The sequence below is a fragment of the Gobius niger genome (genome assembly GCF_951799975.1).
Source record: "Gobius niger genome assembly, chromosome: 21".
NCBI classification, from domain to species: Eukaryota; Metazoa; Chordata; class Actinopteri; order Gobiiformes; family Gobiidae; genus Gobius; species Gobius niger.
In genome coordinates this window covers 14889213-14905034 of record NC_136872.1, presented here as the reverse complement: position 1 = coordinate 14905034, position 15822 = coordinate 14889213, and the positions used below count along the sequence as shown (strand labels likewise).

The 15822-nt window shown below is 41.8% G+C and overlaps 1 protein-coding gene and 1 long non-coding RNA gene across 8 annotated transcripts in view; one reads left to right on the top strand and one right to left on the bottom strand.

Annotated features, from left to right (window-relative positions):
* LOC306980883 overlaps positions 1–15822 on the bottom strand; it is a 469430-nt gene that overhangs the window by 427689 nt on the left and 25919 nt on the right. The gene's annotated exons all lie outside the window — the stretch shown is intronic.
* Positions 4594–15822, top strand: part of col25a1 (collagen type XXV alpha 1 chain) — a 52177-nt gene continuing 40948 nt past the window's right edge. For all 7 annotated transcript variants that reach the window (XR_013794059.1, XM_079580385.1, XM_079580383.1 and 4 more), the window contains exons 1-3: positions 4594–4656; positions 7605–7631; positions 15584–15655. Coding sequence is in view for 6 of the 7 variants with exons in the window: in XM_079580385.1 (XP_079436511.1) it covers positions 4609–4656; positions 7605–7631; positions 15584–15655 (147 nt within the window). In the remaining variant the exon portion in view is untranslated. The remainder of the gene's footprint in view (positions 4657–7604; positions 7632–15583; positions 15656–15822) is intronic.

The following is a 15822-nucleotide window of genomic DNA, read 5'->3' as shown; positions in this document are numbered from 1 at the left end:
TTTAAAGCAGTACTTGGTAACTTGTTTACCTTAATAAATCCTTTTCTTGGTCCCTCTGGGGGTAATACAAGTGTTGATGTGATGATTGGAAGGTCTTTCATCTCCCTCTGGTGTCTCTGGCCAGAAAACCACTTTGCAGTTTTCCCTGCTCTGACCCGGAGCACCAATACACACTAATGGAATCACAAAGAAGAAGCTAACAGGCTAAGGGGCAAAGCTAACTGTGGGCTAGCACCACTTAAACAGTATTTACAGCCAAGTTTGAGTGAAAAAAAAAGATCTCTATTGTGTAATTGGATGTACAATATCCCTCTCTCCTTTTGTCTTTTCTGTCAGCATAGTATTTACTCTCATGGACAATTAATGAGTAAAAAAAACGCAACATGCTAGGGGTCTAGTGGGCCTCTAGGGGTATGAGTTACTTCACTCCTAATTTCTGTAGAGTTTACATGTTCTCCTCCTGCGTTGGTGGCAGCATGCAGGTGTTGTGGTTTCCCTATTGGCCTGTACACAATTAATACTTTTAAAAGGTTTTCTGCCCGAGGATTAAGGCTAGCTGAATATAGTGAATGGCCAGATTTTTCTTTCTTGGTGGCGCAGACACAAGATAGCAAAGTGGGGATTTATTGGGCTCAAATGGTGAAAAATGTGGTCCAGGGAGCATGAGATGTCATTTTCACACATGGATTGGCCACCGCAGAGGCCAGACCTTAACCCCATCGAGGACGCTGCTGCCAGGCGCACAAAAGCCGGCGCCATGAGGGAAGAAGACAGGAGCCCTGACGAAATAGCCTGGTCGTTCATAACATTGATGGTCATGCAGTAATTATCCAAAAGGGAGGCCCCCCCTAAGTGCAAGTCAATGTTCTTTTCTCTGCGAAGTCTCTATTAAAAAAAAGTTTGATAAGAAATGTATCACTATAAGAATGATTGACAGATGATTTGCTGTGTCAAATCACCAAAGACAAGACAAAATTGACTTTATTATGTTCTTGTCTGTGGTTTAAAACACACACTGTACTGCTTTAATGCCATTGCACATAGCACTGAACACGCAGCAACTTCACTATACTCTCTTATTGGAAACGGCACAGCCACAAGCTCCATCATCTGCTGCTTTATCAAAAAAATATTTGAGGGTTAGAGTTTGAGTGTACGTGAAGACACTAGATAGAAATTCAGATGCATTTTTCAACCCCAGAATATACTTCAGCTTCTGGGGCCTGGCCAAACCGTATGTGCGACCACCAACTCCAGCAACGGCCCGAATGAGCTGTTGGTAAGAAACAAAAGAGTGAGAGAAAGATGTGAATAGGTTTGCCTGGAGATGTAAGAAAAAAGAAAAGAAAAACGATGTAGAAAACTCAAGCCAAAGCCGCAAGCAACATGGAGAACTCTGCCATCCAAATCTGACAATGTAACCAACTTCACTTTGCATTACAGAGAAGGAGTAAAAGATGTTCAGAAAAACTATCTTGGCAGTGAGGTGTATTTTACATGTGGTTCCAAAAAAGTGAGAATTATTATATGCTGGATTTTCTTTGGAAGTTTGGAACAAGAAACATAAATTATTATTATAACAGCCCTATTTCATGAAAAAATAAAAATGTTACAATGCCGGTATGAGTTGCTTGGCTGTGGTGTTTTCAGTGGTGGGAATGAAATTCAACAGTTTGCATTGGGCATCTTAAACTGTAATTAATTTTCCACCTATAGGCCTCAAGCAGCCAACACCCTACACAATGGCAGGCTTGTATATCAGCAAGGCTAACACGCAGATATATAAAGATATAAAGCGGGTAGAGGGATCATTTTCAGTGGGCGCAAACCAAAAATAACCATTGTTAAAGCAGTAATAAGTAACTCATGCCCCTAGAGGCCATAAGCGCCACTGCAGGTGTCGTAGCATGTTGCGTTTTTTTACTCATTATTTGTCCGTGAGAGTAAATACTACGCTGACACAATGGAGATCTATTTTTTTCACTCAAACTTGGCTATAAATACTGTTTAAGTGGCGATAGCCCGCATTTAGCTTTGCCCGTTAGCCTATTAGCTTCTTCTTCATGATTCCATTAGTGTGTATTGGTGACTCCTACCCGGAGGCAGGAAAGTTGCAATTGTGGTTTCCTGGCCAGAGACACCAGGGGGAAAAGAAAGATCCCCGATCATCCCATTAACACTTGTATTACCCCGGACTACGAAAAGGATTTATAAAGGTGAACAAGTTACTTAATACTGCTTTAAATTAGGTTACGGTTGATATCCTCAAAATGTTGCTGCCGAATAATTTTGATGCACATGTACTTCTATGTGAGTTATGTTGTTTAGAAGACCGTACATCTCACTTCCACCTCTGTCTATTGAATTATGAAATATACTCTTGATGTTGCTCTATGAGAGACCAGAGCACAAGTTCACAGCCACACGATTTAGATCTAAAGTGAATCCATTCATTCGCCAACACCGACGCTGCTAAACATAAACGAAAAGCTACGGATAGTTAAGTTTGTATCAAAACTAATGTCCAAAGGCAGAGAGCAGGCAGAAAGCTGGCTGCAGCTCTGTTCCCACAATGCACTGTGGTAGAAATTGGCTGAGGATAACTGCTGGCCTACCTCGGGTCTACACTATGTGCTGTGGAGATTTGGTTATGCTGAGAAGTCTGCTGTTCTGGTTCACTGGTCTATGGACGAATCCAGTGGATTACTGTCATAGCGTCTGTACAATGTTGGATGTCTATGGAAACCAACTAGCTATTATAAAAATGGCAGCACTTTCTCTTTATATTATTGACTAGTTGCCATAATACGTCTGTCACTCTCTTCTTATACTTTGGCTTTTACCATCACTGTATCATGAGGCTAACAATTTTTGCACACTTTTCTTAGTTGAGTGCATGAAAGTGTTCAATTTCTTAACTGATACAAAAACGTGGTACCTGGCTATTTTACAGAGCTTGCAAACATGAAATGGTGGATTTAAATGGCCTCATTCAGTGCTCATTATCCAAGACCACTCTACTGCAGATCCACGATAGAGCTTTGACTCGTTTCATAAACCACAATCTTCATTAGTAAGAAGAGGTTTGCCTCCAGAAGTAACTCAAAGGTCAAGATTATATAACATGCTATAGTGAAGCTTACCAGTTGTACATTTTAATTAGGTTCACGTACCGTAAGAATGTTTTCTGCATGAGGCACCTGGGGGCCACCACTGACGCTCCATTTTTCCTGTTTTCAAACTGCATAAAGGGAGTTTGTTCGGGGTAAAACGATGGAACTTTCCTCACGTATTCCTAACATCACGATTCTTTGTGAAGATTCTCAAACGTCTGCAAACACAATTCACTGCAAGACGGGAAAAAACAAACAAACTTTAAGCTGCCTAAACTTCCTCAACATGTCTGAGATGTTAAATTTAGACGAGCCAATCCCTTATAGACTCATAAAACAGAGATTAATACAAATTTTGGAATATTCCACGTGAAAGAATTACATTTTAAACCTCATTTTACAGTCTCTGGCAACTTTGTCCAATTTGTTGAACCGGCTGCTTTTGTAGAAGAATTTCAATTGTTATAGATGGCGCAGGACTTTTCTGCAGTGGCCCAGAAAGATTCTTGCAAAGCGGGTGGTCAGTTAGTCACTGCTGGACTAATGGCGAATTTTCCAAAAGCTTTGAGTTTTTTTCAAAAGTTGGACCTCAAACTAAGGCAAAGAGCCTGGTCCTTCGCCATCAGCCGTGTCCAAGTGGCTATTTTAAATCCTAAATCGTTACGAGGAAAGTGTATGGATACACACCTCATTCGATTCAAAATACGGAGGCCCACCCAAGAGTCACGGCATGCTGATTGAACCATATTGAAAGCTACAAAACCTATAGTTCTAGTGCACTGGATTTGAATCTCTTTTTTGTGAAGAAATTGGCAATATTTTCTGTATTTTTTGGTGAACTTCAACAAATACTTGATCTGTGTTATTGGTCCTGGTGTTGCATACCCTTGAAGCATCGTATCTTTCACCTCATGCTTGGCCTTTATGCGCCATCACTAAATCAAGGCTTAGCCAGATCTTAAAGCGTCTGAATCAGATCCAGTTCTAAAACCAAGGCTAAACTGCATGATTGTTCTTTCAAAACATGCCAAAAATATGTTGTAAGATTAAAAAGAAAGATTGAAAAATGACGCCAGAAGGAGCCCGTGCCCCATCAGTTGCATCATTGGTCTTGATGATTCTAAGTTGAATCTGTATTTGGTGCTGCATCATGTAAACATGGATCCGAGTTTCGGCCTCGTCTTTGGCTTTGGCCGTGCGTTTGTGTAAACCACCTATGATGATTTAGTTTCTGCCTTCCCAACTCATGACAAGAAAACTTAATCACGTGCCATCACACGAGTAAACAATGTTAGTTTAATCAAAACTCAATTTGTTAATCTTCAAATGTCACTGTTTGTGTCGAGTCTTGTTCAGCAACGTTTGGCAGTCACGTTTGGCAACCCAGGCTTGGCAGTTTATTTGCAATTTTCTACAATTGTTTTGCTTTTTTTTGTCCAATGGCACCGAACGACTGAAGTGATGGGAAAAAGTCCCAATGAAACAATGTCTTATTATGTTTTTGTTCTTTTCACAGGGTCCTCCTGGTCCAAGGGGTGAGAAGGTGAGTGACTGCCCACCTTTCCATAAGCTATTCCATTTGTCACAAAAAATGAATGGTATTTTTACACCCAGAACCAGCGAGTTCCCTTCAATTGATATCCTTTGTTCAAACATATGGAATCAATTGCAGCCTTATCAAATATTTCACCGTTTGTGTAACTTATAACTACTCACTCCTATACAATAACATATATCTTGGCCATTGTGGTTTGTAATCGAAAGTCTCGAGTTTTCAAATTCTAGTGACATTTACAAATCTGCAGCAGAGGGAATAAAAAAATAATAATAATGAGCGAAAAAGCCCGAGCCCCGAACTGGAGTCTTTTAAATGCCTCGCTGAGCACTCCTCCATAAAACTGCAGCGATCCATGCAAAATAAACCGCAGTGTCTCTTTATGACGCGGCAGGACGCGGGGACAAATGTGCGCCCGCGGCTTTGGGCTTAAAACTGTGAGACCAATGAGACCGCCATTCATTACAGAGATGATAAAAGCTCTGGATCAGGCAAAGGCAGTGGAAACAGGTGCATGTTTATGTCTCATATTCATGTGAAAGGACACGATGATCGGAGCGAATTTGCAGTAAATGTGTAAGCATTTGGTGAGCACAGATAAGGCAATGATACAGATACATAGTTAAAGGGGTATAGCAGGATTTTTGACATAGGGCCTCATTTCCTAGTTATCCTCGTTGTTGATTTCTGGAGATTTTTTATTTTTTTTTATTTCATGCAGTCCTTATATTTGAAGAGTTTTGTGGTAACTAGTAGCCTGCATTAAAAACCTCTTCAAAATCATGGGGTAGTCCTCCAAACGTTGCCATATCTGATTTGTAGAAAGCTCCTTTGTGAAATCCACGTGTAGTAATGCCGGCCTCAGGTAAACAAACTACTGTAGATCCGGTTTACAGATCACTCCGCCGCTGCGTAGCCAGCACCCAGGAAGCTGATGCTGCTCAAATATAAGTTACCTTAAATGCTAAATAAATCGGTAGTCTGGTGTTGTAAGTGATTTGCCTCAGGTGCACTGTGCTTTGGTCAGACATGCGCTAGCCTAGCACTAGCACTACAAAGCTCTTTAAATTAAAAAAATATATATATAGGAAAATAAATAGGAAATGAGGCCCTATGTCAAAAATCCTGAAATATCACTTAAACTTACATTGATAAATTCATCTATTAAAAATAATCAGTTACAATTAATTAAGATGATTGAGTGCATGCACGCACCTAAACTTCTCATATAAAGCACGCCATCTCGCCCTCACTGCAAACATTAACCGACAAAAAACAACAACAAAAAAACATTCCCACCCAAGATGAACCAAGCGTGCACCATTCACAAACATTTTCCCCATTAAAACCCCCACTTTTTTTGGACCCAATCTTCACGGCCTGTTTTTATTTGAAAGTGCCCAGGCCTCGCATTCGAGTTTGTGCGAGTGAAAAACTCCTGCCGGCGTGTGATAAGTTGTTGAGCTCATTTTACTGCTGCGGCCGGTGTTGTAAAGCTGCCAGCCCCAGCAGCGGAGTGCAGCAAATGAGAGGGGTTAGGGATGTTCGCTTATCCGTTCCGGGACAGATTAGGGATATAATTCAATGTCCAAGTGCGGGGCTTCTCTCATTTACATCTGAAACCAAAGTCCGCCAAGGTTTAATATGGGAGAAAGCTGCAGTTTTTTATCAAAGCAGGCTACAAAACAATGACGGTAATGTTTGCAGGATGTGCTCGAGTGCTTTAACCTCTCAACCCCCGCCTGAACCGAGCACATTGTCCCAGTTTGGCATTACCCAAATCTAAAAGCTTCCTGATAAAAAGCATCAAAGCGTAAATCAAAAGGCCACATAAGAGCAACAAAAAAGTAACATAAAAGCAACAAAAAAACTACAAAAAGTGCTTAAAAAGTCCCCAAAGAGCAAGTGATAAAGGAGCAACAAAAAAGCGGCAAAAGAACGTCAAAAATTTATGACAACACGGCAACAACGCAAGAAAAAAGATCCCTTAAAGCAGAACTAAGTAACTCATGCCCCTAGAGGCCATAAGCGCTACTGCAGGTGTTGTAGCATGTTGCGGTTTTTTACTCAGTTATTGCCCATGAGAATAAATAATACACTGATAGAAAAGGGAGAGAGGGATATTGTACATCCAATTACACAATGGAGATCTTTTTTTTTCACTCAAATTTGGCTGTAAATACTGTTTAAAGTGGCGCTAGCCTGCAGTTAGCTTTTCCCGTTAGCCTGTTAGCTTCTCCTTTGTGATTCCATTAGTGTGTATTGGTGGCTCCGACCTGGAGGTAGGGAAGTGGCAAGGGTGGTTTTCTGGCCAGAGACACAAGAGGGAGATGAAAGACCCCCCAGTCATCCCACCCCGAAAAGGATTTATTATGGTAAACAAGTTTTGTGGGTTTGGGTAAAGCGAAACCGAAGAAAATGCACTCGGGTTAAGGCGGGGGGGGGTAAGAGGTTAAAAAGTCATCGCAACTGAACTCTGTGCCTATGGGAAGACAAGAGCAAGATTTACTGTATCTGAAAATACCATTTCTCATTTGTGGCGTAACATTTGGCCTGGCAGTGTGACTTCGCCGCATTCACACACCAAACCGCTGCGTTCCGTCTCCCACTCACTGATATCCAGTTCAGCAGATGTTATCACAAGTGATTTAATCCCCCACCACAAAGAATAGTTTTGATTGCGCTATTAACAATATTTATAGGAATGGTTTAAAGTATTAGGCACAGTTTTACGGAAGCCTCAACTACAGGAGTGTTGATTCATGAAATTGGTGAAAGAGGAATAATAGTGATAGGATGATTGATATGCAGAAAGTTACCACCGGCCAAGATATTGATTGAGCCTTGTAATTATTCTGATTCAATACCGAGAAATGAATGTGAACTTCTTCTATTTCAATGGTAAATTTTGTTATACTAAGTGTTGTCTTTTGCAGGGGGATCAAGGAGACCAAGGACCCCGGGTATGTGCTTTGCCTGTGCATGTGTGACTGTGCATGTGATTTGTTTTTTTTGTTTTTTTCAAATAAAAAGAGGTTGGAGATGCGTGAAATTCCTAGGATAGTGTTCCTCCCATGTGGCCAAACGCAACAAGCAAATTTAACAGCGTTTTCCCCCCTAAATCAGCGCGAGACACCTTGGAACGATGCGGTACACTTTTTTTTTCTTCCTTTCACAACCGCGCAGAACTATCCCTTACAAATCTAACATAAAGCGACGTTTTAAGGAATGAGAAATTGACTTGGAAAGCCAACTGCGTCTGTAATCACTGACGATTCAGTCGACGCTCTGAGCACTAATCATTCCCAGCGATGCGGCTTGACGTTTCCATAAGAGTGCAGCTTCTAAACGGGGATATAAGTGCTCTTTCGTGCTCGACCGTGCTTGAAATGAATGGCTCAAAACACCAGAAATCATTTTTCTCCGTTATAAATGGACCTTTTTTTTTTCTCTTTGCGCAGGTTTGTTTAAAGTAGACTGCATTTACCCAGTCACGTGACGCGCACATTTTCTGACTTCTTCTCTATCTGTCTATCATCACAGCCTCTGGTTTGTTTTCAACCTCTCTAAATGATTCGGTTCAACACAATGGTTTGTCTTGTCAACTCGGGAAAAAAAAAAAACTAGCCATCTCCCAAACAGATCAGATCTTGGCGGCCACCCAGATCTCAGTGCTCTTTGCCCATTAACTTTGTCATCCGTCCTCCGGGGACCACTTGTGCACGCATAGGCATTTCTTATGATGTGGAAGTCTATACGAATGACCTTCCCCCTGCAAAATTTGATTAGTGGGCTCAAAGTGACAAAGTGCATCTCTATAATACCGCGCTTGAACGGTTTCCAATGACAGCCGGGAGATCTACAATCCTTATACTTCTTTGCCTTATGCCCGTAATAAAATCTGCCAACACTTTTCGCAGTTCCTTATTTAATTTTTAATGATATTGGGTTGTCTTACAAGTCGCAAACCGCCACAGTGAAGCAGGAAGGGTATAAACGTGCCCTCACAAAGGCTGAAATATCCCCGTTTGGTTCGGATTTCATGCTCGCCGCCATAATTTCTAGCCTTTTAACCTGTGAAATAGGGTCATCCGTCTCTATCCGTTGGGTGATTTATAGTTGAGAAACATTGGCGTGGCTGAAAGACTTGCAGCAGGGGCCAGCCGAGGCCTATTTGTCTTGTAGTGTAAATAAATAAGCTGTCCATTTGAACATTTCCCTAACTGACGGGGGAAAATGTCACCCACAAACAGAGAAGCGCTTGATATCGGCGATGTTCGATAACTGTGGGTGAATTTTGTGGCACAACAGCTTTGGAACAGGATAGGTCACCACGGAATCACATTACCGGGAACCGCAATATTGACGTTTTGCATTAGATTAGCCCTGGCAATGGCGCAGGGTTACATTAGCGAGATTTCCCTTAATAAATGAAGGCCTAACAGGACAAGCGTCGGCCGACCTTGGAGCTTTTGAATCCGCCCGGCTCATTTCATGCTCACTATTGGCTTCGCCGACTCAATCAAAGCCATATGGACAACATGTAAACAAGCCAGTGTGTCGTCCCCAGCCCCGGCGTCTGCCAAAAGAGCGGCCCCGGCGTAAACAGCCCGGACACATTTAAAGCGCGGCATATGCTTTTCTTGTATATAGCAGGGGATGTTATTGCTTGCAAATGTTTCGAGCGCCGTATTGAATTTTTTCTTTTTTTTTTTGCTTTTTTTTTTTTTTGCTTTCTCCGACCAGATGTGTTCAATTCGTGGACATGACTATTAATATCGGTCGATCCAAACCAACGTTTTTCCGGATCAATGTGGCAGAAACAAGGCATCAATTTGCGTGTTTCGATGTAAACAGAAAAAGTCTGTAGCTTTGGAAAACATGGAAAAATCTCAGTCATCGCTCCTCTGAAGATTATTTTCGGATTCTTATCTCAACGGAGTCAAATAAGAACATGCGTTATTTACGGGAAATGGTATTACTTTCTACAAAACGTTGCCACAGAACATTGGTTTCTTCTTGCACATCAAAACATATTGGCCTTAGTTTACCCTACACCGCATCTTCGCTTATCCCGCTCATTTTTCTCACATTTACCCTATGTAACCAATGTTGTTTTAAGCATTTGGGCGTCTACTGCTGCCAAACAACAAGTCAGACAATACACTCTCTAACTGGGACTTAAAAAAAGGCATAATGGTGCTTTAATACATAATAGTCTCGTGCTCTAATATACCTGATTGGCTGTTTGTTGCCAAAGCCTTGATCGACCTGAAGGATAGCTGACCATATGGACAGCGTTACTTCCTAGAAAACCGCGCTGTGCAGCCTGTTGGCCACATGTCACCCGCTTCCTCCGGCCCAAAGGTCAGAGTTCAACTGCACCAGTGGAAGGTTAACCAAGCAACAAATAATAAATTGGCTACGCTTGACAAACTTATGTGTGGCCACCGTTGGCGCTCCTCTGGTGGGACGTTCGTCAACTGGAGTTACTGTGATTACGGAAAGGTGTGTGGTCCGATTGAAGGATGGCACTGGCTGCAGCTGCAAGGAAGAGATTGGTGAGAAAACAACAAGAACCGTCTTGTATTGAGATGTTGGTTACTTGATGTGGTGGGTGAGAGTCCAGGTTTCTTCTGCGTGCTCTGGTTTCCCCCCATCCACCCTGGTTTGAGATCTGCTCTCCATGCGCAGTTGGCTTTCTGCTCCTTAAAGGTAGCGCTGAGGCACTGTCTGGTCAAACGCAATGGACAAATTTCCCAAGACTTTCCTGCCTTTGTTCATAAACTCACGCACGGCACTGTATGATGGAATTTAATCACTTAACAATTTTTGCTCCAAGATAAAGAGCCACGGATTATGCAATTTCCAGGACTAGATTTTGGACTTGCGAACAAAGGAGTGTTTTGGTCTTTTATTGTTTGCAGATGATATCAGAAGCCCTAAAATGAAATTCAGTTGAGATAAATTTGACGCTTGATTCTCAAGCCAAAGCTGAGGCTTCAAATGAATGTATTACTGCACTCCTAAGTACATTAAAGCCATCTGCATGCCGCTCGTGCGCAATGGGCTGTGGTTGTTTGGTGTGGTTGAGAAAGGCCAGTGTCTATGATGACTGTATCTGGCTTTTTTGTTTACTACAGTCACTTTTGCGCCGCGGGCCGTGCGCGCGCCGCTCCTCCCCGTCGTATAATAACACACATCCGATCTGGAGGAGAGAGGCAAAACAGTGCAATCTGTGAATGGTTAGGAATCCCCATCAACCGCATTGTCATTATCGTCCTCACACATAGACACCAGTGTGCACAGGGCCAACCCGGACCCCAGGGCAGAGATGAGATACTGGCAGGGCTTAAAAGCAACGGGGTACAAAAAAATTCAAACCACTGTCTTATGTAATCCAGACGCTTCATTAGATAGCGTTATCGTTTTTGCAATTGAAAAGGCGTCATATGGGTATTCTTACTAAAGCTAAATGGAAATTTGTGTTGCTAAATTATTGAACTTCTTAGACTGCAGAGCTATTGACTCTTTAACAGGGGTTGGGGGTATTGTACAATTGATATATTTTTGAAAGCTTTCTACCATGCTATAATGTTGCTCCCTCATCAGAAATATACCTTATGTTTCTAAACGCAGACTAGGCGCAACCTTTTTCGCATAGGAGGGGCACAATGTGAGATCTTCCTGCTCCAGACCAGGGGCTCCAGTGGCCAATGGCAATGTGATGTAGAACAACCTTTTTCCTCCAAACCAGACTCTTTAGTGGGACCGGTTGTACACCTCTTCCCTCGGGACACCAAACAGGGACAGTGTTTGACTCACAGTGGGATAAATAGTTAGTTAGACCTGATAGAGCTGATAAAAGCTGTGTTTGAGGACACTACACAGCGATTATTCACAATAAAATTTCACTTGCCACCCAATTCGTCCATGGCCCGACATTATTAGGAAGCACTGTCCTTACCTTATATCAAAGCCGAGGTAGAAATGATTAATCAATGATCTTTTGAGATTTTACTTTAGATAGATGGTTAGCATATAAAAGTGAGCACCAGGCTAAATGCTAAATCACATAGAATCAATTATTCAAATCAAATTTCAGCTTTTTGTGGCATCAGATACACATCCAATGGCCATTAAAAATCATAATGGCTTACCCTTGTATTGCCAATCGTTTGCTTTTGAAATGTCTCTCTCCCTCATCATTATTCCGTTAAATGGTGCCTTAAAGCAGTACTAAGTAACTCATGCCCCTAGAGGCCATAAGCGCCACTACAGGTGTCGTAGCAAGTTGCAGTGTTTTACTCGTTAATTGTCCGTGAGAGTAAATACTACGCTGACAGATAGAAGGAGAGAGGGATATTGTACATCCAATTACACAATGGAGAGAATTTTTTTGCTCAAACATGGTGGTGCAAGTGGTGCAAGCCCACGGCTAGCTTTGCCCGTTAGCACGCTAGTTTCTTCTTTGTGATTCAATTTGTGTGTATTGGTGGCTCCGACACGGAGGCAGAAAAGTTGCAATTGCGGTTTTCCGGACAGAGACACCACGGGAGATGAAAGACGTCCCATTAACACTTGTATTACCCCCAGAGAGACAACGAAAAGGATTTGTTAAGGTAAACGCGTTACTTAGTGCTGCTTTAAGTGAACCAAACTGTGATACATTTTTGGAGGGAGTCACATAACCTAGCAAAACATAAGCAACAATTAGCATGTGAGTAACGATGGAGCCGACTTTAGTGAATGGTTGAGAATGACATCTGCCTTGTTCGAGTTACTTTTGTTTTTCCTTTTTTATTTAAATGAGATAAATCGCCTCGGATGGGGAAATTGCCCGAATACTGTGAATGCAGTCGCTCTGTGGACCACTGCCAATCACCCAAATTATGTTTCCTTCACTATTCACTTTGGCTTTATGCTGTCCATTCTCTTTGACCATAATGTTGCTTTCGCTCCTGCTTTTTGTCTTTGAGGTTGTAAATAACTTGAGAAATATTTTCACTCAATCCACAGCTATGGCTATTGTCTGCTGGGTAAGCCTATCCGTTTGTGAGTGGAATTGAATTAGCTTTCATCGAAATCCCTTTTCTTTTTTTCCCCCCCTTTTGGAGCCATGCTTTTTAAATTATCTCTGGATGGCACTGGAGCTCTGTTTGGGAAAGGCTATAGATTTTATCAGGCCATGTTTATGTAAGTGTGCCAGTCTTGGGAAGAACACGGTCATTGGTTTATTCAGGTGCAATGGCATCTGAAATTGGTATTTTAACGTAAACAATGAAAACTTGGGATTCAAATGTGCTGCGCTCTCCAACCTTTTTCATGCATGCAATAAGCTGTTAAGATTAAGGTATTTACAAAGCGTGTGTCGAAAAATCATCAAAATGGAAGAAAAGTTACTAAAATAAAAAAAAGAATGTGTATTAGGTTTGGCATCCATCTATAAACCATCCACTCTGTGCTTCATGTCACTGCTCACTTCTAGTGGTCAGATCTGTCATCTGTCACCGCGACAACTGGCAGACGTTTAATTGAATTCCCGTCTTGGTTTCTTCATGTCCTCAAAGACACAAAATTACAGTCATGTTTTAGCTCAAAGTCTGCTTTATGATAGTCATCGCGGCCAATGTTTACTGGAGAGGAAGCAACAGGAAATGCTTCACTTGTCTCTGAACCGACGGACACAGCGCCACAAAATAAACTTGGACACGACAAATGTAAACGCCTTGTCCGTTCGTCAACAAACAAGCGTTACATGTTGTTTTGGCTTTCGGTTATTTACGAAAGTGTTTGTGAAGCCATGTGACCTCTAATAATGATTCTAACACCAATAGGTTGCGTTCATGACATACAAGAATGTGATATTGCAGTATAAGATAAAGGACAGAGACCATAGAGTTTGGTCTATGTCTATGTAACATCATCTAAAGAATAGGGCTGTCATGATAATTACTATATCAACTTATCTTTCAGTAAAAACAGATAGACGATACATTTTTGGGCTCGATATTTATCGTCTGCAGATTTATTAGCATTCTCCCCTATTCTTTCCTTGTAAAACTTTTTAACTGAAGCAAATTCATTATAGTACATGTTTGTTGCAGCTTGTGTGGTATTTTAGGATATGATTATGCACTTTTAGAACAAAGGGTCATGAAATGCCTGAGAGTTGACAGTATCGTTAGAGTCAATAATATCGTTTTCTCAATATATCGAACTTCAAATTTATTATCATGACAGGCCTACTAAAAACAAATGCAAAGAGACATTTTATGTGAATAATACAATATCTGTACTAGGGCTGGGACAAAATATCGCATCGGACATGGATCGCAATACTTTGTTCTGTGATACCAAGTATCGATACTTTGTCAAGTATCGCAATGCTTTCAATACTTGTGTTTGGAGGCATGTTTTAATCATACACTACTTTGTTTACCAGTAACAGTTACACAGCACTTTTGTAAATGCACTTTTCAACACTAAACACTTCAGTAAATGTCAAATTGCATTTGGTTCATAAACATATCACTTGTTATAATTACTTACTGCATCGCAATACGGATCGGCCCCTGAGTATCATGATATGAATTGGATCGTGACAAAAGTGGATCATCCCAGCCTTAATCTATACATTTCAAAATGTCTTGCATAAACTAGAAAGGCCAGCAGGTATATTCTTTCAATTGAATATAGCTGTGTGATTGAATAATGCCAACTACTTTTAATCCTGTGGTAAAAAGCAGATATATAATCACCTTGGGTTTTTGCAGGCTGAGTAGAGAGTTAAAGCATCAGCACTTTGACATTTAAAGGCAAATTCTACTAAACAATTGTGGCTTGTCCTCTGCCTCAAAGTATAAACTCTTTTGTCTTATGTCACATGAACGCAACCTATTTGTAACATGTTTTTTTTTTTGGGGTGGATGTGATGTTTTGACGTAATGCATGTCGTGCTGTGCCATTGTGTGTTGTTTGTCGTCTTCAGGGATTGCCCGGGCTGCCCACGTTGGCTGCTCTGCACAGCAATCAGATCCTGACCATGAAGGTTTGTCGTGGCGGTGGTGCCAGGCTGTTCGGTCCGACCCGTCAGCCAAACCGCATCTCCTGACAATGAACCAAATAAAAGCTACTGTCCGATTCTGATACCCAGCCCTGGTCACCAGTTTAGAAAAGGACGCAACCCTAGTCCTCCTAGTAGTAGCAGTGTTCAAGCCACCAACCTTATAATGAAGGCTTTTACAAACTGAGCTACTGCTACCACAGTATAAACTTAATACTATCAAACATTCAAAAACCAATCCATGGTCTGGCTTGAGCACGTTAATGCATAAATGAATGGAAGGAACTCGAAATGGGAACAACCAAAGTGGCAAGTGTTTTTGCACAGCGCCTGCCCACGGCTCACCACAAATCCCTCCATCCACCGATCTGGTTCTTGGGGATTATTTTAGCGATGGATGAAGCCACTTAATACCAATGGACAGTAGCAGAATAATGAAGGCATTGACAGGAACAAGGCGGGAAATTAGCCTCAACTCCAGGGTCGAGCAGTGTGTGCCGCTCCCGGGTCGGACTCAGCAGCTCCGTGATGTCAACAGCGCTTTACAGAAAGGATAAATTCACATTTTTCTGGGGACCGCGAGTCAGCTGTGGCGCCCTCGCACCCCTGAGGTGGTAATTATGGGTTTGAATGCCAAAAAATAAGTCTAAACTTCCTCACTTAACCGCTTCTTTGGTGGAAAAGTGCGGATTTGTCCCACTGTGAAAGCCCTGTTGCAGTCCTTATGAACAAAGACCTTTAACAAACTTTATTTTCCCCGTTTCTTTCCTCCTCCTTCTTCTGGGATCTCATGCATCTTCAATCTTCTGTCACCTCTGACCTGCGATCTTTGACCTCACACCTGCTCAGATGGTCTTCCCTAAGATCAATCATGGCTTTCTTTCCGCTGATCAGCAGCTCATAAAGCGACGGCTCATTAAGGTAGTTCCTCTGTCTCTTCTGTCTGTGCACTGTGCCATCTTCAGTCTGCAGTCTGCATGTAAACCTCACACACATACGGCCTAGTATTATTAAAGACACTGCGTCAGAGCCAGCTTTAATGGTTCTGTCATTTATTGCCTTGGCACATTATTATGTTCTCTGATATT